The following is a 25,994-nucleotide window of genomic DNA, read 5'->3' on the forward strand; positions in this document are numbered from 1 at the left end:
TGCCGAATGTCCAGCTTCACAGATACATGTCTTTGAGAGGAATGTGGTATGATCTAATGTTGAAACTATACACTAATTTGAGCCAGTAGTTCATATAATACCTGACAGGTGGGAGTATTCCTGTTAATTATTATTACTATTTTTTGAAAATGTAAAATCTCCTGCACTGTCCCTGTGAGTTTGCTCACCTTGGTGAGCACCTTGGTGTGTAATTTGGGATGCATAGATCAATAATCTTGCAGTAAGTAGATCACTGGAGGGAAACTGGAAATTACTTGCCTCCTGGTACTATGTAATAACAGGTAAATTGTCAAATATAATGCCTGGGTGCTCAGCCAATATAAATTATTTTTCCCTTGTCATATCAACAGCTTTTATAGTCATATTTCCCCTCTCAGGGTTTGATTTATATTTACAGTCTAGTAATCTTTACTAAGTACAGCATCATATAATTTATTGCCAATTGTATGATTTTATTTGGTAATGACTATGTCACCCACTTACAATCTCTTCTGTAAAGCAGATGGCCTTATAAAAACTGTATGCACATAAAACATAAGCAAAGAAATACTGATTTACATAAGACTGAGTATATACTGTTTTCCTGAGCGTTTAATCACACAAGAGCAACATAAATAGTTGTGTGCAATATGTAAGTCTGGTAAGTTCACAAAGGTCACATAGTCCCTAATGTGATAATTATTGTAACTTCTGTTAACTGAGTGATAGCTGTCTTCACCATGACATGGGGGAAGCTATTTCAGAAGATAGTTTTTAGGGCCCTTTGGAAAAATACAGTGTCAATCACACTGCTTATTTTACCAACTTCATCTGTGGTTTAGAGGCAGTGATCATTCTGTAACAAGACTGCACTGCTCAAATCTGATCCTGTTCTCACATTTTAGAAACTTATCTTAACAACAGATTAGATATGGGTCTGATAGAGTATGGCCCCTTCTGTATCTAGACTTGATAAGGTCTGATGTTTTATGTATATGTGGAACAGAAAATTTCTCATCTTTACCTGTTAGTAGTGAAGCCCTAAAAACAACTTCAAAACACAACACTAATGGCTTTCAGTCATTAACACAGACATTTGCCAGAAGACTGTAGGGAATATATCAAATTTGTATATAGTGGTGGGAACATACAGCCCACTCCTACCTACTAGGCGTGATGACTTTGTGGCTACACTATGCCATGTCTTCACTTCACATACCCTTTTACTTTTGAAATGGTTGTCTAAGTATTAGAGCTTGTATGTTACATTCAAACGGATGTCTTTCCATAAATGTTTCTTTTAAATTATTGAAAATATTAAGTGTTGAGTTACGCTTTGCTAGTGTCTAAGTAGGTTTGACTTCCTTGAAAAGTAGAGGAATTTGAGATCATTTTAGTGAGTTACAAATGCCTGCTTGATTATATAATCATGCTGAAAATGTATGAATACAGAAGAAATAGAAATCATGCTGAAAATGTATGTATACAGAAGAAATAGAAACTTTACAGAAAAGGAACTGTTTGAAAGATCTAAGGAGATTGCTGAAGAGATCAGATTTCAACCAGTAGAGATACAGATCAAAGTAAGTCTCTCCTTTTTTTTTTTTTTTTTTTTGCTTACCTATTCTGGGAAAAGCCAAAGAAGCCAAATAAGACTTCTGATCTGCATTCAAAACCCAACTTCACCTGTTACTTTAGTTTGGGTTTGGACAAGTTAAGTCACCTGTGTACATATGTAGACAATGGGAACGATACCTGTTTCATGGAAAGATCCTCACATTTAGATTAAGTAATAGCACAGAGGACCTCATTTAGCCCTGACACATCCTACTGCCTGAGAAAGTTCACTGAGCCAGCTCTGTCCTGTCCTTCAGAGCTCACACATGGCTCCTTATTTGTTAAGCCTTCCCTGAACTCTCACGTTTTAGTTAACTGTCATCTGCTGTGCTTCCGTAGCCATGAACAAATCCCTATTAAAGTAATTACCAAATTGTACTGTAATGCTTTGTTCGTGTCTCCTCTAGCAGGGTGCACAGTCCTTGAGGAGAGAACATGTCTTATTCAATACTTTGCACAGAATTTAATAAGTTCTCAAAAATGATAGGAAGTAGACAATTTGACTAGATGGCTGCTTACCTCTATTAGCTCATGTAGAGGCTCTGTATTTTTTTTAATATATATTTTTATTTATTTATTTATTTTATTTATTTATTTTTAAATATATGAAATTTATTGTCAAATTGGTTTCCATACAACACCCAGTGCTCATCCCAAAAGGTGCCCTCCTCAATACCCATCACCCACCCTCCCCTCCCTCCCACCCCCCATCAACCCTCAGTTTGTTCTGAGTTTTTTTAAAAATTTTTTTTTTTTTAACGTTTATTTATTTTTGAGACAGAGAGAGACAGAGCATGAACGGGGGAGGGTCAGAGAGAGAGGGAGGCACAGAATCGGAAGCAGGCTCCAGGCTCTGAGCCATCAGCCCAGAGCCCGACGCGGGGCTCGAACTCACGGACCATGAGATCGTGACCTGAGCTGAAGTCGGAGGCTTAACCGACTGAGCCACCCAGGCGCCCCTGTTCTGAGTTTTTAACAGTCTCTTATGCTTTGGTTCTCTCCCACTCTAACCTCTTTTTTTTTTTTTTTTTTTTTCTTCCCCTCCCCCATGGGTTTCTGTTAAGTTTCTCAGGATCCACATAAGAGTGAAACCATATGGTATCTGTCTTTCTCTGTATGGCTTATTTCACTTAGCATCACACTCTCCAGTTCCATCCACGTTGCTACAAAAGGCCATATTTCATTCTTTCTCATTGCCACGTAGTATTCCATTGTGTATATAAACCACAATTTCTTTATCCATTCATCAGTTGATGGACATTTAGGCTCTTTCCGTAATTTGGCTATTGTTGAGAGTGCTGCTATAAACTTAATATATTTTTTTTTTAACATTTATTCCTTTTTGAGAGACAGAGAGCATGAGCAGGGGAGGGGCAGAGAGAGAGGGAGACATAGAAGCAGGCTCCAGGCTCTGCGCTGTCAGCACAGAGCCAGATGTGGGGCTCAAACTCACAGACCGCGAGATCATGACCTGTGCTGAAGTTGGAAGCTTAACCTGAGCCATCTAGGTGCCCCTAGAGTCTCTGTATTAATATGTCTAGGTGACTGTGCCCTAGACACCCTACTCTATGCTTCTCAGTGCTTCATGAAAGAAAGAGATGCTTGTATCACTCAGTTGTAGAAAATAATAATTACACTGAAAAAGGTTCTTGAGGAAACTTTTCCAACCCACCCTTCTAGGTGGAATAACCATTCAATTGTGCCTTCAGAGAACCATGTACACACTTTGCTCATCCTCCAGCATTTACTTGAACTGCCTTATTGAACTCCTATTTGTTTGTGTTTGCTTTCCTGATGGATAATAAACTCCTTGAAGGTTGGCGTTGTGTCTAGTTCATCTTTGATTTTCAGTACTCAGAGGGTATTGTGGATGGCCTAAGTGTTTCTTTTCTCAGACTGAAATGTTGATTTGTTAATTTTGTTAGGACGAAGAATCTTCCCATTGCTTAGAAGACTTAAAAATTGATCTACATTGTACATAATAGTTTAAAAGATGTTTTATGTGAGTTCCCTCCTTATGGGACACATCCAAACATAACACTTGGTTATTTATATTCATGTATAGTATATAATCTATTGCATGCACATTTTATTACATTTTATGGAAGATGTATTTCCTGGAGATGTATTTTAAATACCAACAGAACTCTCAGTACTGTGAAGTATATGAGTTGTTAAATGCAATAAAGCATAATAATCCAGGAATCTGCTGTTTCCTGTTGCCCTGCAGGGACCCTAGAGGTTGAAAGCTTTTTATTGGAAAAGTGATCTTTATGTTATTAAGGTAAACTGAAGTATTAAGTAACACTGCACTGATAGAGACTTTTGTCCACCAGGCTTGCTTTACTCAGAAGGCAAGTGCTTTTTTTCAAAGTTAAAACAGATTTATTTTTCATATTTATAGATGAAGGACGTAACGATTTAGTAATTTCTACTTAAGAGGAAAGAAATAAGATGAAATGTCACTATCCAAAAGTAGCCATTACTGAATTTGTTATGTATAGTTCTACAAATGTATACACATATATATGTGTATGTTATACATATGCATGTTTACATGCTCACACCCATCCATCCATAGTTTAGAAAATGAGGTTGTACAACAGGTACTGAGTTTCTGTCTGCTTTCTTTTTAAACTTAACAATGTCAGTGATTCTGTCATTTTTTTTTTTTCAAACTATGAGACATTCTTTACTCAGAAGAATCCTAAAGCCTTTCTCTAAAATCATAGGGGAATAAAACATTCTACCTAAGTAAGGGGTTCCTTACTTTTTGAACTTTCCAAAAATTTTTAATGAAAAAAATGTCAAAAATGTGGCAAACAAAAAGTGGTTCTAAGATTTTGGGTTTTATTCACCTGTGTGGGGAAAAGAGCGCAGGACCGTTTTAGCAAGTTACGGCAGTAATAACATCATATAAGATATCTCAGTGTCTACTCTCCCCTTCATTTCATAAAGGAGAAGACCGATTCCAACACCATACATGTGGGAAGGATAGAACCTTAGAATTCCAGACAGTCATCAAGACTACACAGGGGCTCCGATCAGCTCTGAGGAACCACTGCGGTTGTACTTAGCTACTGTGCGCTATGCAGGACGCACATGCATGATGTGGTATAGGGGGCCAAATGATGGGACTTGGTCCAGGAGGAAAAAAGCCTCTGGACTTAGTGGGACTGAGGGGTCCCTGTTGCCTTCGGTGAGCCTCTCTCTTCCTCCCCTTCCTCTCTTTCCTCTTGTACTGGCTTTCTCAGCTTTCCATCTGCTCCTGTCCATCCATGTTGCTGCTTCTCCTTCTGTTGCTTTTCATATTTGCCTCTCCTGTCTTCCCCCCTCCCCTTTTTCTGCTTTTTCTTATTCTCAAAGTTTTCCCTGCAGAGAAAAGCTGATCTTTTAAGACAATTCTGCCTACCTATGTAGTCAAGTAATGACTACAGTTTACCTATGTAGTGAAGTAATCAAAGGCATTTATTAAGCTGTTTGTTGAACACACTTATCACCATGTCTCTTTAGGCAACAGTGATGCAAAGAAAGCCGGAGTCTCCACCCTGAGGAGTTCCCCGTACAGTGGTGGTTGCTTTGGGTCTCTAGCACGTTTGGACAGCTGTCCTTCCTCCTCCCTGTTACTTAGGTCAAATATTGTTCCCTGTGTACTAATTGAATTCTTACAGTAGATTACAGATCTCTTTGGGTCAGTGTGTTTTTTTTTCTCCCCTCTGACATCTGTTGACTGTGGAGCAGTGTCTTGAACAGAGTAAACTTCTTTTCCTATTTCTGGGAATGGGCTCTTTGAGGACCTGATCGATGTTTGGAGTCCAACACTTCAGACCCACAAATGGCCTAAATTATGGACCAAGTTGTAAATGCATCCAGTTTCGTCTCTAATACATAAAAAACAGTGGAGTATAGGTCTGGAAAGGTGTTCTAAACAGAATCTGACATTCCTATAGACATTAGAGATTGTATCCCTGGCTAATAATTGAATGCCAGTCTTTTTAAAAATAGGAGGATTACAAGCACCATGTAGAAAATACCTTCTTCCACACTCCTCTTTCCTTCATTCTAGTATCTTAGGCTTGGATTATGGTTAGGTTTCTTGTGGTAGATTTTGTGTTGAGGAATCAAAGGATTTTATACTAAATAGAGATTATAGGGTAGCTAATTGTGAGTAATCAGCTTAAAGTTTTAAATAATTTTTTTTTTCATTGACTAAGGTTGAACAATAAAAGTAGTATACTAAATAAAGAGCCTATATCTGACATTTTAGATATCAAATTGGTAATATTGGCTGCTATGCAATTTGATGAATGAGGAAAATAGTGATCCCAATGATGTTGGAAGGTGGATAGTTATAGATTGGGGATGGTATTGGGGGCAACCTGGCTTGTCTTTTTCGAAAGGGTCAGTTCTTAAGGACTTGCTCAAGTAAATTCTGAGTCTAAGTGGAGAGCTTTATCAATTGATTTCTTTTTAATACTTGATTTATGTCCAGAGTGTTCTACCAAATGTAGGTTGCCTACTAATATTTTACAGAAATGGCGCTGTGGTTCTGCAGCTCTCTGGCTTTGCCAGATTGAACACTATGTGTCTGCATTGTTTGGGTGGAATCAGTTTTGCATATCTATGGCCATTGTGTGTGGGGGGAGTATGTTGCACCCCCTCTGGTAGGGAGAGTCACTTTATACGTGGAGTCCTAGGTCAAAGTGGATCCCCATTGGGGCAGGTGCTTAACATTTTTTGTCTCACCTCACTAAATACCCATCTATTCAACAGCAGTTTCCTGGTGTTACTGCTAATTGCTTCATTGATAAATTGTTATGAGCTTGACATGCACAGTAACAATAAAGCATTTTTGTATTTGTGTGATTCATGTTGACTAGATTTAAATTGTAACAGTTATGCAAAAGTGTGCAAAATCCACATGTAACTGATTTTTGAGGAAGGAGAACACATGATCAGGGTAAGATTACTAATCAAATATAAATAATTATAAAAGATTATTTTTATTATAAATCTTTCAAAAGTGCTCAGAAATCAGTGAAGGAGCTAGTCACTTAAAATTTCCTTCTCTGTGTCATAGAATGTCAAAAAGCATGATGTGGTAGGTAGAGTAGTAACTATGAAGCATAGGCTTCAGTTTGAATCCCTCTTCCTCCACTTATTGGCTATATGACCTCTGGCAAGAGTTGAACCTTTCTTTGCCTCTGTTTCTTCCTCTCTAATGTGGGATAGCTTCCTCAGGGACCTCTGTGAGTGAGTGTGTGTGTGTGTGTGTGTGTGTGTATGCACACTCTTGTGCTTAGAATAGTGCCTAACACACAGGCCTGTATAAATGTTAGTTCTACTAAATACTGTTATTCAAATTCTTGTGTTATTTTTACACAGACAAGTGATGTGAAGGAACACTTTTATAAGTACAATATAAATAGAATCTAGATGTCCACGATGGTTTCCTTCACCTTTGAGGAAATCAGGTTGACTTTAGCTCCCTTCTTTTGTCCTATAGGTAAGAGCCCAATGCTTCTGTAAGAAGTCTCTGAAGCCTTGAAGCTTATATTCTTACAGTCATGGTGGCCCCTGGTTCCAGCTCCTGCTTCCCTAATTCTTTTGTTCTCCACATCTCAAACTGCCAGAGGCAATCAGTCCCTTCCTCTTGGTTTCTCCTTGCTCTCCCAGCCCCTCACAGTAGGTACTTGGGTTGGTGGTAGCAGACTTTATGGGAAGTTTGGGCCACAGAAGGTACAGGGGCTTGAATCATTGGTAAATAATTGGCAACACCTTTTATATTAAGCATAATATCTAATGAGCTAGAAGGCAGAGTTGACACATGATAAAGGAATTCTGAGCATGTGGTGGGCTGGGCAGTTTCAGGCAACCAGAACACCAGAGGTAGCAGTTTATTCCCTTTGCCAATGGGCATACTCAGTGGAGAAAATGTTTGATAATTGCATTAAGTTGTGAGCAAATTGAAACTTAAGATGTCTTGGGGTGCCTGGGTGGCTCAGTCGGTTGAGCGTCTGACTTCAGCTCAGGTCATGATCTCACGGTCCGTGGGTTCGAGCCCCGCGTCGGGCTCTGTGCTGACAGCTCAGAGCCTGGAGCCTGCTTCAGATTCTGTGTCTCCCTCTCTCTCTGACCCTCCCCTGTTCATGCTCTGTCTCTCTCTGTCTCAAAAATAAACATTAAAAAAAAAAAAGAAAAAAAAAAGAAACTTAAGATGTCTTTCAGCCATTGTTTTATCGCTTACAGGTAAAACACTGTAGTAGTTGACATCTACCATTAAAAATATATGAATTACTACAAAAGCATTTATTGTCTTTAATTTTTAATTATGTAGGGTAATAAAACCAGATCCCTTCCCCCACCCAATCTCTTTCTCTCTTGGTCCCCCCCAACTCCATTTTTTGTGGGTTACCTGGCAAGATTTAGGAATAATTTAATTTTTCTGGACACTTAATTTATCATAATGACATTTCTTGTGTAATGAGATTTTGTATCACTTATTAATGAGATCTTGGCTGATTTTAATTGGGGTGTTTCAGAACTTCTACTGAAATTGCAGTTAGGAAAAAAAAATCTAAGACCTGTCTCTTAATAAATTGGTGCCTTCCATTTTTTCTCCTACATTTTCTTGAGTACTAAGAGTTGCATTTTTTGCCTAGTTTTTCAAATTCACTCTGTGTAGTGAGAGCTACTGTGATTTTTTTTTTTCCCCTCAAAGTTGTCTTTGTGTGGAAGTTTAAAGGAATAAGATTTAATGTGCCATTACTTGAAATACGGGCTTTAGTGAAGATTCTAGCCTGAAATGCTAAGGAACGTCCATTTAAGATTAATTATGGAAAATGATTTGACTGTTTATAAGAATGCTTTTGAAGGAGGGGCATTGGCAGTCATTAGATTGTTGCGGCCCAAATCGGCATTCTGCGTGCGCCTTGGGTGACTCTACTTACTTACCTTCACTTATTGGCAGACTTTATTTGCTTGTGATGTGCTGTTCTTGCATGGAGATGGCTTTGACCTTCATCTCACGCCGAAGTTGTGTTATATTGTGATCCTGTGGGAACACTAATGAATGTAGCAGCCTACTTAGAAAAAAGTTGGATACAATGAGTAAGAACAATGCCATATTTGGTGCTTAATCTTTTTTATTTTGAGAGAAAGCATGCATGTGCATCTGCAAGGGAGGGGCAGAGAGGGGGAGAGAGAGAATCCCAAGCAGGTTCCATGCTGTCAGCACAGAGCCCCACTTGGTGAGGCCTTGCTTCATCTCACCAACTGTGAGATCATGACTTGAGCAGAAATTAAGAATAGGAGGCTTAACTGACTGAGCCACCCAGGTGCCCCCTGGGGCTTGATCTTTTAAAAATAGGTTCCAGGTAACCTTGCTCAAAAGAACACGTGGATTCTACAAAAGTAGATTTCATTTAAGCAAGCTCTTTTTTACCCTGTGATTTTTATTATAAAGAGGGAGATGAATAGTCTCAGGAATATGATTTCCTAGACCTATAGAAATCAAATGTTAAAAAGTAGCAAATATTTAACATTTAGTCTAGCAAAGTATTACCTGAAAATCATGTGAAATATTCTTATAGAATCTTGATGACAAAATAAGTCCCAGGATGAAATTATGGTGCCAAAATGAAAATGTTTAGTGATAGATAAATCACATGTCTGCAGAGTCAGTTATGCTGGGTATTTGTAGAAACTTCTACTGAGCTTTGGCAACTTTGACCAAGGTTTTTACTATAAATGTGTTTTTTATTGTTGCACTTCCTGGTTTTGGTTGAAATATTTTAGTTGTTTCCATATAGAATCATCTAGAAGATCTTTTATATTAGCCAAGGTCTAGAGGCCAGATAGTACTTAGCCTAATCCTAGACCCCATATAGGCTGGTATCTGGGAAAGTGACCAATAAACCTAAGACTGAAATACTAATGCTGACATTTAAAATGGGTATAGGACAAAAAAGAGATGGAAATTATGTTACGTGATGGAAGTGTTGGGTGATGTCATTATGGTAATTGCTTTGCAATGTGTTCATGTATCAAATCAATATATTATACATCTTAAACTTATACAATGCTATGTGTTAAAATATCTGAGTGAAGCTGGCAAGAAGAATAAAACAGGTGTAGCAATGGGGAAACATCTAGGATAAGAAAAGGTTATCTTCTCCAGACTTGAGTATAGAATATAATATGAGGAAACCTAATAATTGCAATTCAGGAGAAAACATTTACTCACAAAATAATTTCATAGAATTTCTGTAATTTTTTGTTTATTTTTAAATTTTTGACAGAGAGAGAGCGTGAGTGGGGGAGGGGCAGAGAGAGAGGGAGACACAGAAGCTGAAACAGGCTCCAGGCTCTGAGCTGTCAGCACAGAGCCTGACACGGGACTTAAACTCACAAACCAAACTGAAAGATCATGACCTGAGCCGAAGTTGGATGCCGAACTGGGCATCCCAATTTTTTTTTTTTTTTTTTTTAATGAAAGGAACACTACCAATAATTGCAGAAGGTAAAATGCTTACAGAGCATCTATATTAAATCAGGACAGTGGTCTTCCTATGGAAAGGCTAAGTAACGAGAACTACATTTGCAAATTAGTTAAAATCATATAGCACAGCATTTAATCGGTATTAGATAAACAAAATTAAAGACCCTGATGAATGTGCACCTGGGTGGCTCAGTCTGTTAAGCATCTGGATCAGGTCATGTTCTCATGGTTTGTGAGATTGAGAGCCCTATGTTCAAGGCTCTAGGCTGACAGTGCAGAGCCTGCTTAGGATTCTCCCTCTCTGCCCCTCCCTTGGCCATGTGCTTTCTCTCTCTCTCTCTCTCTCTCTCTCTCTCTCTCAAATAAATAAACTTAAAACCCTCACAAAAACCTCCACACCTGCCTTACAGACTAGAGTGGCAATAGATAAATATTGCTGAAGAACTAGCCTGTAATTGTATGTGTAGCAACAAGATAATGGTTTAAGAAATCTTGTGTTGAACTAAGAGGGTCTTCAATTTTTGGTGGAGATATGGCTTAGATGGGTGCAGATTTGGAGACTTCAGGTCTAAAGACATTAGATTTAGGGATTGCCTTTGTATTTTTCTTTGACTATCAAAATACCAATGACACTTTTCACAGAACTAGAACAAGTAATACTAAGATTTGTGTGGAACCATAAAGACCCCTAATAGTTAAAGCAATCCTGAGAAAGAAAAACAAAGCTTGGAAGTATTAGAATTTCAGATTTCAAGATATTCTACAAAGCCGTAATAATCAAACATTATGCTACTGGCACAAGAATAGGCACATAGATCAATGGAACAGAATAAAAAACCCAGAAATGAACTCATGCTTATATGGTCAATTTATGACAAAGAAGGATATACAATGGGGAAAAGACCTTCTCTTCAACAATGGTGCTGGAGAAACTTGGCTACTTTTACACCATATACAAAAATAAACTCAAAATGGGTTAAAGACCTAAATGAGACCTGAAATCATAAAAATCCTAGAAGAGAACATAGGTGGTAAGTTTGACATTGGCTGTAGCTGCATTTTTCTAGATATATCTCTTAAGGCAAGAGAAACAAAAACTATTGGGATTACATCAAAATAAAAAGCATATGTCCAGCTGAGGAAACCATCAACCTACTGAATGGGAGAGAATATTCACACATGACATATCCAATAAGAGCTTAATATTCAAAATATATAAAGAACTTATACAACCCAATACCAAAAAACCCACAAACAGTCCAATTAAAAAATGAGTACAGGACCCGAATAGACATTTTTTCAAACAAAACCTACAGATGGCCAACAGACACATGGAAAGACACTCAACATCACTAGTCATCAGGGAAATGAAAATCAAAACCACAATGAGAGATCTCCTTATACCAGTAAGAATGGCTAGTATCAAACATACAAGAAACAATAGGTGTTGGCGAGGATGTGGAGAAAAAGGAATCCTTGTGCACTGTTGGTGGGAATGCAAATTAGTACAGCCACTGTGGAACACAGTATGGAGGTTTCTCAAAACATTAAACATAGAAATACAATATGATCCAGTAATTCCACTACTTGTTATTTATTCAGATAAAAGGAAAACACTAATTTGGAAAGATACATGGACCCCTATGTTTATTTCAACATTCTTCACAAGATATGGAAGCCATATCTTACGATAGCCAAGATACGGAAGCAAACTAAGTATCCTTTGATAGATGAGTGGATAAAGAAAATTCATACACACACAGTGGAATATCACTCAGCCATAAAAAAAAAATGAAATCCTGTCGTTTGCAACAACATGGATGGATCTACAGGGTTTAACATTAAGTGAAATAAGGCTGAGAAAGACAAATAATATAGGATTTCACTAATGTGGAATCTACAACAAAACAAAAAGCAGAATCACTTGAAAATACAGAGAATTAACTGATTGTTGGCAGAGGGGAGTGAGGGGGATGGACAAAATGGGTGAAGGAGTGGGAGACAGACTTCCAGTTATGAAATGAATAAAATACAGGATTAAAAAGTAGAGCATAGGGAATGCATTCAATGATATTGTAATAATGCTGTATGGTGACAGATGGTAGTTACACTTGTGGTGAAAATAGCATAACAAATAGAGAAGTTGAATCAGGGTGTCATACACCTGAAACAAATGTAACCCTGAATGTCAACTACATTTAAATTAAAAAAATTAAAGGATAAAACATTTAATTCATTGGAATTAAATTCACTGGGAGATATGACTCAAAGGGAAGACTCAAGGTATCCGCCTGTGGGAGTTGAGAGAACTTGGGTTAATACATCCATTTTTTTCTTTTTACATTTTTCTATTGTCACTAAAAACACTTAATGTGAGATTGAGTTCAAGACAGGTATGGTGACAATGTGGTAAGAGGTATTAGTGATTGGTTAGCATGTTTTCTTTTTTTTTTCTATTAAAATTTTTTAAATTTTTAACTTTTTATTTTTTTAAATTTACATCCAAATTAATTAGCATACAGTGCAACGATGATTTCAGGAGTAGATTCCTTAGTGCCCCTTACCCATTTAGCCCATCCCCCCTCCCACAACCCCTCCCATAACCCTCAGTTTGTTCTCCATATTTATGAGTCTTTTCTGTTTTGTCCCCCTCCCTGTTTTAATATTATTTTTGTTTCCCTTCCCTTATGTTCATCTGTTTTGTCTCTTAAAGTCCTCATATGAGTGAAGTCATATGATTTTTGTCTTTCTCTGACTAATTTCACTTAGCATAATACCCTCCAGTTCCATCCACATAGTTGCAAATGGCAAGATTTCATTCTTTTTGATTGCTGAGTTATACTCCAGTGTGTGTGTGCGCGTGTATCACATTTTCTTTATCCATTCATCAATCGATGGACATTTGGGCTCTTTCCATACTTTGGCTATTGCTGATAGTGCTGCTATAAACATGGGGGTGCATGTGTCCCTTTGAAACAGCACACCTGTATCCCTTGGATAAATACCTAGTAGTGTAATTGCTGGGTCATAGGGTAGTTTTATTTTTAGTTTTTTGAGGAACCTCCATACTGTTTTCCAGAGTGGCTGCACCAGCTTGCATTCCCAAGTATGTTTTCTAAACAGAGTACAAATCTCCTGGGTATAAAGATGGCAGAGTTTATTGGAAGGCTAAGAAAAGGGTGGGGAAAAAGACCAAGGAGCATTTTCTGTACTCAATTAGGATATATTTCTACTTGGTTGAGTGTTTTCCAGAAGGAAATATTATATGGAAGTAGTGGTATTAACAAAAAGTTGTGTGCATGTGTATGTATATACACATATGGATAATATATATGATAAATATATAGCTCAGTTACAAATCTGAGCTTTATTTCAGATCTTGTTAATACAGTGTTTTTAGTGCACATCTAGTCTACTCTTATTTAACTTGGAAAAAACTACAACTTCTTTTAACAAAGTAAATTGCAATATAGTGGGCAGAGCTAAAACCTGGATCATAAATCATAAGGAACTCAGGTAGTAAAATCAAAAGTAATAAGCATACTTTGCATAAAATTGGGGTGATACTGAATTGGAAGGAGTGTGGGTGCAAATAGAATAACAATTAGGTTAGAAATGTGGGTAGAAATAGAATGTAATTTGTTATAATAAACAATGATCTATAGGAGAATAATACTGTTCCAAATTTGTCCAGTCATTTAAAGTTTGTTCAAAATTACTCAGTGTGTAGAAGAAGCCTACTGGAAGGCACTAAGAGATAAAGTGAGGGATGTTCTCTTTTGTAGGTAAGGGAAGAAAGAGAGGAAGGTAGGTTGCATGGTCTAGAGCTAAATATTCTGAACTGAGTGGAAATTAAATCACTTTTCTGATATTTCTAGAGATGTTTTTCTCCAGAGTGTATCTTTTTTTAAAAAAAATGTTTTTTATTTATTTTTGAGAGAGAGAGAGAGCATGAGTGGGGGGAGGGGCAGAGAGAGAGAGAGAGGAAGATACAGAATCCGAAGCCAGTTCCAGGCTCTGAGCTGTCAGCACAGAGCCCGATACACGGCTCGAACCCACAAGCCATGAGATCATGACCTGAGCTGGTTGCACGCTTAACCAACTGAGCCACCCAAGTGCCCTGCATCTATTTTTTTTTTTTTTTAACGCATCTTTTCCCTGAAGTTGATATTACTCGGGGAAATGGGTTACACTTCATTTTAGTTGGTTTCCTTGAGGCAGACCCTGAGGTCTGCTTAAGCCTGCAGTTACCTGAAGTCTGGTCCTACTGCTGCTTTAGAGCCCATCATCACCTCACCCCATTAACCCCATGCTCAAGAATGCAGCATAACTTGGCAGAGAAGAGTGCTGGCAGGGGGATGTTTTGGCTGTACCACTTGTTAGCTACCTTGACCTTGGATTATTTACCGTATCTCCATTCCTTATGGATAGTGTAGAATAATACTGTCTTCCTCACAGAGTTATTACATGTATTTACTGAGATACTCTATGGAAAGTGCTTAGTGCCTTATGTGGGACATACACATTTATCACTTGCTATTGTTTGTAGAACCAGGCATTATTAGGAGGCATTGCCTTGATTTCTCAGAGAAATGAAGTCTGAGTTCCATTTGAGATCTGGCCCCTGCCTACTTTTCCAGCCTCATTCATCCTTTAGGCTCTCTTTACTGCACTGGCTGTGAAGGCCATGTGAACGACTGCATTTTTCTCCAAAAGGCTAGGTCTTTCCTTCTCACTATACCATTTATCATGACCTTTTGCTCCTTCTTGGATACTCAGTCCAGCCACTTACTTGGAGGAGTGAATCTCAACCTACCTCTTATTTTTTTTTCAATATATGAAGTTTATTGTCAAATTGGTTTCCATACAACACCCAGTGCTCACCCCAAAAGGTTCCCTCCTCAATACCCATCACCCACCCTCCTCTCCCTCCCACCCCCCATCAACCCTCAGTTTGTTCTTAGTTTTTTAAGAGTCTCTTATGCTTTGGCTCTCTTCCACTCTAACCTCTTTTTTCCTTCCCCTCCCCCATGGGTTTCTGTTAAGTTTCTCAGGATCCACATAAGAGTGAAACCATATGGTATCTGTCTTTCTCTGTATGGCTTATTTCACTTAGCATAACACTCTCCAGTTCTATCCATGTTGCTACAAAGGGCCATATTTCATTCTTTCTCATTGCCACGTAGTACTCCATTGTGTATATAAACCACAATTTCTTTATCCATTCATCAGTTGATGGACATTTAGTCTCTGCATAATTTGGCTATTGTTGAGAGTGCTGCTATAAACATTGGGGTACAAGTGCCCCTATGCATCAGTACTCCTGTATCCCTTGGGTAAATTCCTAGCAGTGCTATTGCTGGGTCATAGGGCAGGTCTATTTTTAATTTTTTGAGGAACCTCCACACTGTTTTCCAGAGTGGCTGCACCAATTTGCATTCCCCATTTCTCCACATCCTCTCCAGCATCTATAGTCTCCTGATTTGTTCATTTTGGCCACTCTGACTGGCGTGAGGTGATATCTGAGTGTGTCAACCTACCTGTTTGATTAGATGGGAGTTCTTTCTTTGTGCTCCTACTAAACCTGGTGCTTGCCTCTCTACTTACTACACTGGGATCAAAATGCTCTCTCTGCTCCTTTGTATCCCCCCTTTATGAGACTCTCATCTCCTGGAGGGGAGGATCTCATCCCCCAGCTTACCGGCTTGGGGCAGTATCTGCCAGAATATCATAGTTGTGGAAGTCATGGACTTTGGAGCTCGCAGCCTGGGTTTGAAACCTTACTCTACCATTTACCAGCCATGTGACTTAGGGTCACTTATTTTACCTCTCTGTGCCTCAGTTGCCTTAGTAGATGGGAATTATAGTAATACCTACCCCATAGCATCAAGGGCAGATAAAATGAGAAAGAAGAGATTGAGTAAAGAAACGCTTTACTTTGTCTTCCATTCTTTACTTCCTTTCTGGATCTCCTGCTACTCAAGTCCTGCTCTGGCTGTACCATAGAGTGAGGTAGAAGGGAAGCATTCTGGCCACAGGGGGCTAAGCAGCAAAGGATGGAAGGGTGGGGACTCTTCAGGGGCATGTGAGGAGCTCTGTGGCTGCTTTCTCAGGTGGCTCTTTGTGGGGGGAGGGAAGTGCATGAGGCGGGGTTACTTTCTGTCAGACCTCCTTGTTTTCATTTGCATACAGCTCTTTTTCTTTTAGGTCAGACTTGAACACTAAGTTTCATTCTCATTATCCGGATTAACGGATTTGTAAGGCTTTTCTCTAAAAACAACACAGATTTGTGTCACTACAGGCTTTTTCCTCATTTTGAATGTTGTCTCTAATGGAGAATTAGCACAGCTCCCCTCCTTGTGGGGTAACACAGTCACAGGATTCTAATTCCTGCAGGAAGTGGCTTTTCTGGCTGTGTGCTATTCCAAGGATTTTTTGCCTTGGAAGGATGGTTCATTTCTCACCTAGATCAGGGCACATAAGACTGATTTTCAGCTCAATGATGGATTGCCTGAGCAGCTGCTACCACATTGTTGCCCTTCTGCCTATTACCACTACTTGCATTCTGCTGTGATTACTATCACTGCTGCTTTTGCTGAACTGTTAGTGCAACTGCTTACATTCTACTATGATTATTAACTGTCACTGCTACCATTACTAAACTGTTATTATTCCCACCAATTTCAAAATCCTGACTTTTAGCTACTGCATTCTGCTATCTTACTGGTCTTTGCAAAAATAAATGCTTTTTTTCCTATACCTGTAATAGGGAACTTTGCAAGCAAGTTTTCTCTAGAATATAGACTGTACCATTTTTAGTGTGATTTGGGCTAGCTATGTTCCAGATCACAATATGTTGGGTGTTACCTTTTCTCCTTAAAGGCAATGGCGTGCGTTGCCTTTATTAGCAAATTAATGAATTTAGTAAAATAGATGTTTCGGGCCAATTTTGACCTCTGCATTTCCCAGGCATTCAGTTTTTTTAGTGCAAAGACCAGAAACACATAAGGGGAATTGAATGCTGTTGGCTAACCTTTTTTGTGTCCAAGGGCTAATGCTGAGGTTGACAGATAACCTTTGTAACTGCGGGTCTAAGTTCCTGCCAAAGGAGAGGGGTACAATGCTCTCTGTTATGAGGTCAAGGGCTGTTGAAAACGGCAGAGGGCTTGTGTGTGTCTATTATGATGACATCTGGCTAGAAATCATGAAAATCTGGTAGCAGGCTACTATTGAATATATACCAGAGGCTGGCAACCCAGAGTAGAGATGATGTTTAAGAATGTAACTGCTTAATAATTTAAAATCTTTATTTTACTCCTAATTATTAACATTGCCAAATTCTAAAAAAGTTCTTGGGGTAATTCCCTAAAAAAAATACCTATTTATACACTAATAGGTAAGTAAGAGGATATAACGACAATTTAATGTAAAGTTTCACCATGAGTTCTTTGGCTACCAAGGGATGGTTGCTATTTTTTTTAAACCTAACCTGCCTCATCAATCATTTATTATTTATTAAAAACACTTGTCTGTTATAAAAGCTGTATGGATACATAGATGAAATAAATGTAATCTGTACTTTCAAATTACCTGTGGCAGTAGTTGGGAGAACAGATCTATTATAGCTGAGATGGTTATTATCACAGGTGTGAGCCACAGTGCTACAGAACAGGTAAGGATGCATGTGTTCTTAGAGGTTGGCCCTACATTTTGGAGCTTGATTACTTCCATAAAGTTACATATAACCCATAAAAGTTTTAATCATTGAAGAAAATGGAAAAAAAAGCTTGTAAAGGTTATTAAATGGCTATATTTTTGATTAATTAAATTTTTTTAAATCTTTTGAAAATGCCATGTGACCTGGAGAGCAATTAACAAGGAAATATTGGCTTGTGGTTTACTGAAAATAGGGGAGTTTTTATTCAGTGATTTGGGCACAAGATGGGAGCTATGAAAACAACTCCCCTCCCTTTCTGGACTTCTTCCCTGCGTGTTCTTTAGGGTCTTCATTTATTTATAATAATAGGATCGATAAGAAAATTATTTGAAGGTACTCTGCAGTCCTGAACTGATGCTAAGTGCAGCATAATTATTTTATAATTATTCAGAAGGCATATACAGATGTGATTTCTTTATAGAGCAGTGGTGATGATGCCCCTTCTGGTGGGATCCACTGACTCAGAAGAAAAAAGGACAAAGTCCCCATAACATTTTTTTTTCATTTTTTTCCTTTTCTTTTGTTCTTTTCTTTCCAAAATATGTAGATTTTAGCTCTAATTTCTAATTTTAAAAGACCGATATAGAGGGAGAGAGAAGATATGGTTAAAGGGACAGAAATGCAAAAAATTCCAATAAGAGAGAAACTTGATTTATTACTACTTCCCTTCCATGCCCTCCTGCCTACTAGTTCTGCAAAGGATGATTGATGCTTTGGAAAGGGATGGAGTTAGTATGACAGGGGTACTAGGTGGATGTTGATAAAGTCTAAGATGAGTAGTGAGCTGAAATAAGTAGATAAAACTCTTCTTGTACATTGATGTTTGTAAACAGGCTTCATCAGAATCTCTACTGTGCCTTTCAGAACTGTCTATCAGCTCATTAATGGCCACCCAGAATTCGAATTATGGCAAACTCTCAAATTCAGTCTCTCCTTCAAATGGAATAATGAGTGTCCCATCAAGAATGAGACCCTGAGAACTACTTTGTTCATCAGGCGGCTTGGCTGCTGGTGGTCCTTGTGAAAATTGCAGTAAGTCAGCAAGTGTACATGGCTGTGAAGCTATATTAGAAATCATCTTTCCCACAGATACTGTTTTTAGGTTGGGATTGAAATAGCTCATTTCACAATAAGCTGTGGAGGTTTTTCCTGTAATGTAGTGTCAGTTAACATAATGAGCCCATTTTTTTGCTAACAGTTTTAGAGAAGTAGATGCTTAGTTTTTCAAATAAAAAGGGGAAACGATCCTGCTTGTTTTCATATCATTAAGAAAGTCAAAATGGCTCTTATACCCTTAGAGAAAAAGGCAACAATACACCTTATAAAAGGAGTAGAGGGAAGAGAAAGATTCTCTCAGAGCTTTATAGTGAATTTTCGCAGTCTGACCTTTAAATGTTTTCTTTTTGGAGCATCAGTATTGCTAGCGTTGAAGTGGTCATGTCTTATGAAATATTACCTAATCTAGAGAGCTCTGTATAATTTTAGGATGTCTTAGACCTTGATGGTGTTAAAATTTCTTTAAAGGTTACCTGCATCTACTGAGTGCCTTTCTACCATTTTAATTCTTCAACTTGTAAAAAACAACAACAAAAACAAGCTGTGTTTCTGAAGGGGCAGAGAAGGTGATCATGGTGTTGAAGACTGGTGGCTGTGCTGTTAGAATATGTCACTTATCACCGGGTATGCCAGAGATGCTGCCTAGCTCCTCTGTCATTACTGGGTCTTTCCATATGTGAAGACAGGAGTTAATTGTCTGCATCTGTGGCTCCTTTTCACATGCCTTGTCCCCCAAGTGCTACGCTAACATTTTCGGTGAGTGTCTCCACTGAGTGTGTGCAGTGCCCAAGACAGAGCTATGGATACAATTCCTCGTTCTTCTCTTTTCTCTCCCACTCTCCCAACCCCACACATACTCAATCAATTACTGGGTATTTGCTTTCCATATTACTTCCTAGAGTTCTTTCCATTCTACCTTCTACCATCCTACTCCAGATCACCATAATCTTTTTGTTAAATTAAAATGGCAGCATCCTAACTGTCCTGTCTTGCCTACCTAATCCATCTCTAATAAAGAGAAAAGAAAACATTTGACTCTGTACACTGTAAAGGGAGCTAGTATAATACAATAGTTAAGGATGTGGGCTCTGTAGCAAGAATATCTGTTTGATTCATGACTCTATTACTTTGACAAATGCAGTTATATAAACTTGAGTAAACAAAGTATATATAAAAGAAAAAAAACCTCTTGATTGAGTTGTCATGAGGATTAAATGACATACATTAGTATAGAGCTTGGTACATAGTGAACACTCAGAGATTACCGTACTCATGAAATGCAAGCTGAGTGTTCTGCTCTTCTGTTAAAAACCCTTGAACCTCACCACGTTTTCTAGGATAAAGCCACATCCCTTTGGCATGCCTTGAAAACCTAGGCTCCCCTCTCTAGCCTCACTCTCACTGCTGCCCTCCAGAGAGTTGTGTCCATTCGCTACCACTTACCGTGCCCCCAGCAGTCCATGCCTTGTCTTGTGCTCATGCACATGCTGTGCCATTTATTTGGCACTCCCTTGTACCCCAAATCTGATGACTTCCTTTCTCCTTTGTAAACATCAACCATTCTTCCTGTTTTTGTGGCTCTCATCCTTCAGTTCTCTTTTCACCTGTCACTTATTCCAGAAAGCTGTCTCTGATACTCCAGGACTCCCAAAGAACCTTTGAATGCTTTCCTCATGGCAGTGGCCACATACCGTGTAATTGTGCATCCACTGGTCTGAATACTCTGGCTGACCAGGATAAGTCTTCTGCAGGCAGTTTGGGTCATGCTTGCTTTTTTCTAGTACCTAGTCCTTAGAAGTTTCATTCCATTAACATGTGTTTAATAAGTAAAAAAAAAAAAAAAAAATCAGTATCCAGCTGGAAGTATGTTTTATGAAATTTTATGATGCCTTGTATATAATCTGTACCTCAGTAACATTTGCTAGGTGAGAAGATGATTTTTAGACTTGTGTGTATCTTTAATTTTGGTAACTATCTTGTGTGGATACATTTAATATTTTAAAAATCCTGAAGTTATTTAAAATTCTGATTTTTAAAATTTGAATCCTAAATTCTAAACACTCATAAAGTTATCTCATATAAATAAAATGATTTAACAAAGTTGTATAATTTTTTATCAAACATGGGGTTTGATTAGGAAATGAGATGTTTTTGTCCTTGTGTATCAAACCATCTCTGAAGGCAGAATGTTTTAAACTACTGCGGATGATACCAAGGACTATCAGATGGCTGCTAATCTGAAAGAATTTGTAAACTGGGGAGAAAAGCACTTATACTGAAATAATAGTGTTAAAACCCCAGTCACATCTCTAAGCATGAAACAAGGTCATGTGTTCATCAGTCATCTAAAATAAATTGAAATTTCATCTTAACAGAGTAAGATAAGGGCTGACTTATTAAATTTAACTCTGTTGTAAGTGATAGATTGCTTAAGCAAAGGGTAGAGTTATTGGTCTATTTGCTAAAATTGGCCCACATAATCTGGGAGCAGCCTGGTGCTCAGACTTTGGTTTCTAAATACCATTTACCATATAAGTGGAAATGGATTTGCTTGGAGAAATGGCTAACTCCAGAACTGGAGCAAAGAACATATGATGTAGATTTGGGGCAATTTGATATAAGAAAATGAAGAAAATGGTGTTCTTTTAAAAAGGACACTGGAACAAGTTTGAAGGAACCCCAAAATGGACAAACTTGGGACAATATGAACATCAGAAAAAAATGACTATTGATTATTATACAAGCAAAGAAGAGGGGTCTGGGAGGAAGGGCAGCAAAAGCTTTTTTTTTTTTTTTGGTAAGAATATCAGCTAATAATTAAGGAAGGAATGATGGAATTAGAAAAAAAACACTATTTTGCAGTCCCAAATGGAATAATCAAAGCAAGGGTTATTAGTGGATGGTAAATCATGGTGAAAAATTATTGGGAAATTGGACAGCTGAATAGTACCAAATTATCATTTGGTACTATTTTTATTGATATAAAAGGGGACATTTACCTTTACAATAGATGTGGCAGAAACCGTCTTAACCAAGCAATCAAACTTAGCATCAACAGTAATTGTTTAACTTTTTGTATCTTTAGAGGTTATGAAATAAGTTCACAGTATGAAGTATTTTTGCCAGAGCTGTTTAATTTGTATCTAGATTCAGCTTTTGGTTCACTGGAAATACACAACATGGAGGGACAGGTTTAATGATATCATGAGGAAGTAGTAAGACAAATCCAAAATGTGGGACATTCTATAAGACAACTCGTCTGGAATCTTCAAAAAGTCAATGTGTTAAAAACAGAGCAGGATATCTCAATTAAAAGATACTGCAAAAAATAAAACAACCAAATGCAACAGGTAAATTTTAATGAGATCCTAGACTGGAGTGGGGATAGCATAAAGAGACATAGTGTGGGCAGTTGAGGAAATTAGAATATGAAAAAGATATTAGATAATATAGAATTGTTAATTTACTTAGATGTGGTAATAGTATTGTAGGTATGTAGGAAAATTATCTTTATTCCTAGGAAATGCATGTTGAGTTATTTAGGAGTGAACTGCGATGTCTGTAACCTGCTTCAGCAGTATACGTTTTATAAGTAAATAAAGTGTTGGCATAGAAAAACATAGATATGGCAGTATGTTCCAGTTGAGTAGATGGAATGTTCATTGTACTATTTTTTCAACATTTCTTTTGGTTTGAAATTTTAAAGAATCGACCGGAAAAAGAACAAGTTCAGCATGATGAAAACAAAGCCCAAGTCTTGGGAATGTCAGGCAAGCTGTCAGTCCCAGGGCTTCTGCAATAGTGTTAAGGCCCACTTCTCCATCCTTCAACTTTGTTCCTGTGCCTGCATAGAGCTGAACACCCATGAACATGAGAAGTGTGATCCTAGTGTTATTAGCCAAACTTTGGATAGCTGTGAAAATCTCCAGATAAGATTAATAGAGGAGTTTGAGGGCAGAACCTTGTGTACTCATTTTCAGCATTTCCAGTGTCTGGAATGTTGTGGGCATTCAAAAACTGTTGACTGAAAAGATACCTACAGGGAAGACCACATTTGAAGATTGCCTAGAAAAGTGAGAGCATGCCAGTGACCTTTATCCAAATCCGCTAAATATTTGTGGAGTTTAATAGAACGGAACTAGTTAAGGGGCAAATAAGATTAAGGTTGGTTCCAGAAGTAAGGGAACCTACTTTTACATCTGTGTGTATTATGTATGCAATAATGACTACATTTTTTTTTTTAAGTTTCAGAAACAATATTGCTTTTCTGAGTTACTAATGAAAACAGTTGAGTGGAAGTCTACTGTAGTTTTTCCCACACAGGGGGACATCTGAGTTTGGTGAGAAATCTTCAGAGGTTGGCATGTGCAATTATGCTTCTCCTTGGTGAGCTATGAGTTGGGCACTTAATTATGTAAAAAATATTGTAAGAGAGCAGTTGCATAATCCCCAAGAGAGTAATTATTGTCTATCTTGGCAGAATGCAAGACTCTTTTAATCTGTAAATAAGCAATCCTATGTGGAAGAGCTACATGTAGAGTGATGCTGTGTTGTAAAGGTCTCTTATGAATTTTTTAAAGTGAAAGTGGAAGCTCCATATGCTGATTGGCCTCTGCCTTTGTGCTTCAAAGGGTTGATGATGCTTCCCCTGTGGTTTTAACCCCTCCTGAAATATTTAAGCCTCTGAGAAGGATTCCTGTAAATTGTCAAACTGCATCTGAGTTAAGCCTGTGAAAAGTCTGAATATTTCAAATACAGAGGAAGTAAAGTGTTCTTTCTGTAAAGTAAAAAAACCGATATGAAAAACAAAACAACAAAATAATACATTGACAGTGCTTAAGGAATGCTTGAATTAGCTAATGGGTTTCTCGCGTATTGAAGGATAGTAGTCTTATGAGCTGCAATGGCACACATAAAAATATTTTTAAAAAGTAAGTTGCTTTCAGTGTATGTGTGTACATTGGTGGGTCTGAGTCTTTTGGATACTGAAAGTAAATTCTGGTTTTAAAATTGTTGACAGATCTGCCTTCTCTCTTGTTCTTCCTATTAGTGTTGATGAACTGTGCATGTTCTTTTCCAAAGTTGACTTTTCCAGTTGAGCAGCAGAGTCCCCACTCCCACCCCTTTGCCTACTCAAGGACCTCATTCTGGGTGACTCTCCTTCTCTCTTGCATGACCAACTTTTCCCTCTCTACCAAGTTATTCCCATCAAAATAAAAACATGTAACAGCTTCCATTGTTTTTAAAAAGCCCTTCCTTGACTTCTCTGACTACATCCTCAATGCTCTTTCCCCTTTGCAGCAAACTCAAGAGTCTATCTTCTATATTCTGTTTTCACTTCCTCTCTTCCCATTGTCTCTTAAACCTTTTCCAAGCTCCCCAGTCGACATGGAACCTGCTTTTGTGAAGGTGTACCTGTGACCTTCACACAGCCAGGTTCCATGGACAGCACTTGGTCAAATCTTACTATCAGCAGCTAACAGTTTATCAGTCCTTCGTTCTAGAAACACTTTCTATACTTGAGTTAGGGAAAACCTATTCTGGTTTTCCCTTCCTCACCAGTCACTTGTGCTCAGCCTTTTGGTGGGCTCTTTTCCTGATCTCATAGGATTACTCAGTCCCAGGTCCTCTCCCCTCTTCTGCTTTCTCCCGAAGTCATATCTGGCATTATCATGGTTAAAAATCTTCTGTATACTCTAAAGACTCCCACATTTATATCTGGAGTACATACCTGTACCCCGGACTACAGACTTGTCTGTCTAGTTGCCTGCTGCCCCACATCCCATTGGATGACTAATGGGTGTCTCAAATTTAGCATTGTCAAAATGAAACACCTGGTCTTCTCACAGTTGTCTCTTACCTGGTTATTGCAATAGCTTCCTATCTGCTTTTCATGTCTCCATCTTTGCTCCAGCCCCTTTCAGTCTATATTAAAAACAACAGCTTGAAAGACCCCTAATAAAACATCAGATCATATCCCTCCTCTGCCCCAAGCCCTTCAATGACTTCTGTCCTGGTCAGCATAAAAGCTGGTCCAACAAGTTCCTTTCATCATCTGACCCCATTACCTTTCTAGCTCATCTCCTACCTTTCTCCCTGTCACCCACTCTGCTCCAGCCACACTAGTCCCTTCCTTAGACATACATCAGACACTTTTGCCTCAGGGCTTTAGCATGGAATGATACTGGAATGACCTGTCCTGTACTTCTGCGTGGCTTGCTCCTTCACCACTTTCAAATCTCTGCTTATCTGCCCTCTTCCCACTGATACCTTCTCTAACCATCCATTTAAATGCCCCCCCCACCCCCCACCCCCCACCCCATCCCCATCAGTGCATCCTGTCCCTCTTCCTGGCTTTTTCTCCATTGCACTTACCATCACATGAAAATAAAATATTTACTTTTTTGTTTTTGTTGCTGAATTTTCTTTCTTTCTTTTTTTAATCTGTCTGCTCTTACTAGAATGTAAGGTTCCCAAGGGAAGAAATTTTGTCAACCTTCTTCATAGCTGTGCCACCTGTGCCTATGAAAATAGGTACACAAATATTGCTGAAGGATTAATTGAAAAGCAACCTCAAAAGTTGATTGACTTTTTTCCTTGTCAACTTTTTTTTTTAAAGCATTCTGGGTAGATAGAGGATATAGAGCATTCAGAATGATTCACTGTATACTAATAGCTATTTCCCATTCCTCAGTTTCTCTGTTTGAAGAACATAAGGACATTTCTCACGGCCTGTTGCGAGACATTTGGAATGAGAAAGAGTGAACTCTTTGAAGCATTTGACCTGTTTGATGTTCGTGACTTTGGAAAGGTAATTACATTTCTTTTTTTATGTATTAATTTTTTTTTAGTGGGGAACATTTTATCTAATACTTGTAATTTCTTGTTGAAGTAGGACATGTGACTTAAGTGGGCTAGGTATGTGCATTAGGTAGTTAAACTTCGCAGGTAAATGACTTAGCAAAAAAAAAAAAAAAGCAAATAACAACATTGTCCAAATGAGAATTATTTTTCATTTAAAGCAGTATAAGGAGAGTCTTTTATCCAGAAGTAACCTGTTGGCTATTTCAGAGGGCAGGATTACTCTTTTACATGCGACAGATA

General features: G+C 38.2%; 1 protein-coding gene across 1 annotated transcript in view; it reads left to right on the plus strand.

Moving 5' to 3' along the window:
- VAV3 (vav guanine nucleotide exchange factor 3) overlaps positions 1-25,994 on the plus strand; it is a 358,407-nt gene that overhangs the window by 58,161 nt on the left and 274,252 nt on the right. Inside the window, exon 2 of the mRNA XM_053891674.1 lies at positions 25,585-25,701. Within this exon, the coding sequence (XP_053747649.1) occupies positions 25,585-25,701 (117 nt within the window). The remainder of the gene's footprint in view (positions 1-25,584; positions 25,702-25,994) is intronic.

Source organism: Panthera pardus, unplaced genomic scaffold (genome assembly GCF_024362965.1).
Source record: "Panthera pardus isolate Hobbes unplaced genomic scaffold, ASM2436296v1 HiC_scaffold_11, whole genome shotgun sequence".
Taxonomy (NCBI): Eukaryota; Metazoa; Chordata; class Mammalia; order Carnivora; family Felidae; genus Panthera; species Panthera pardus.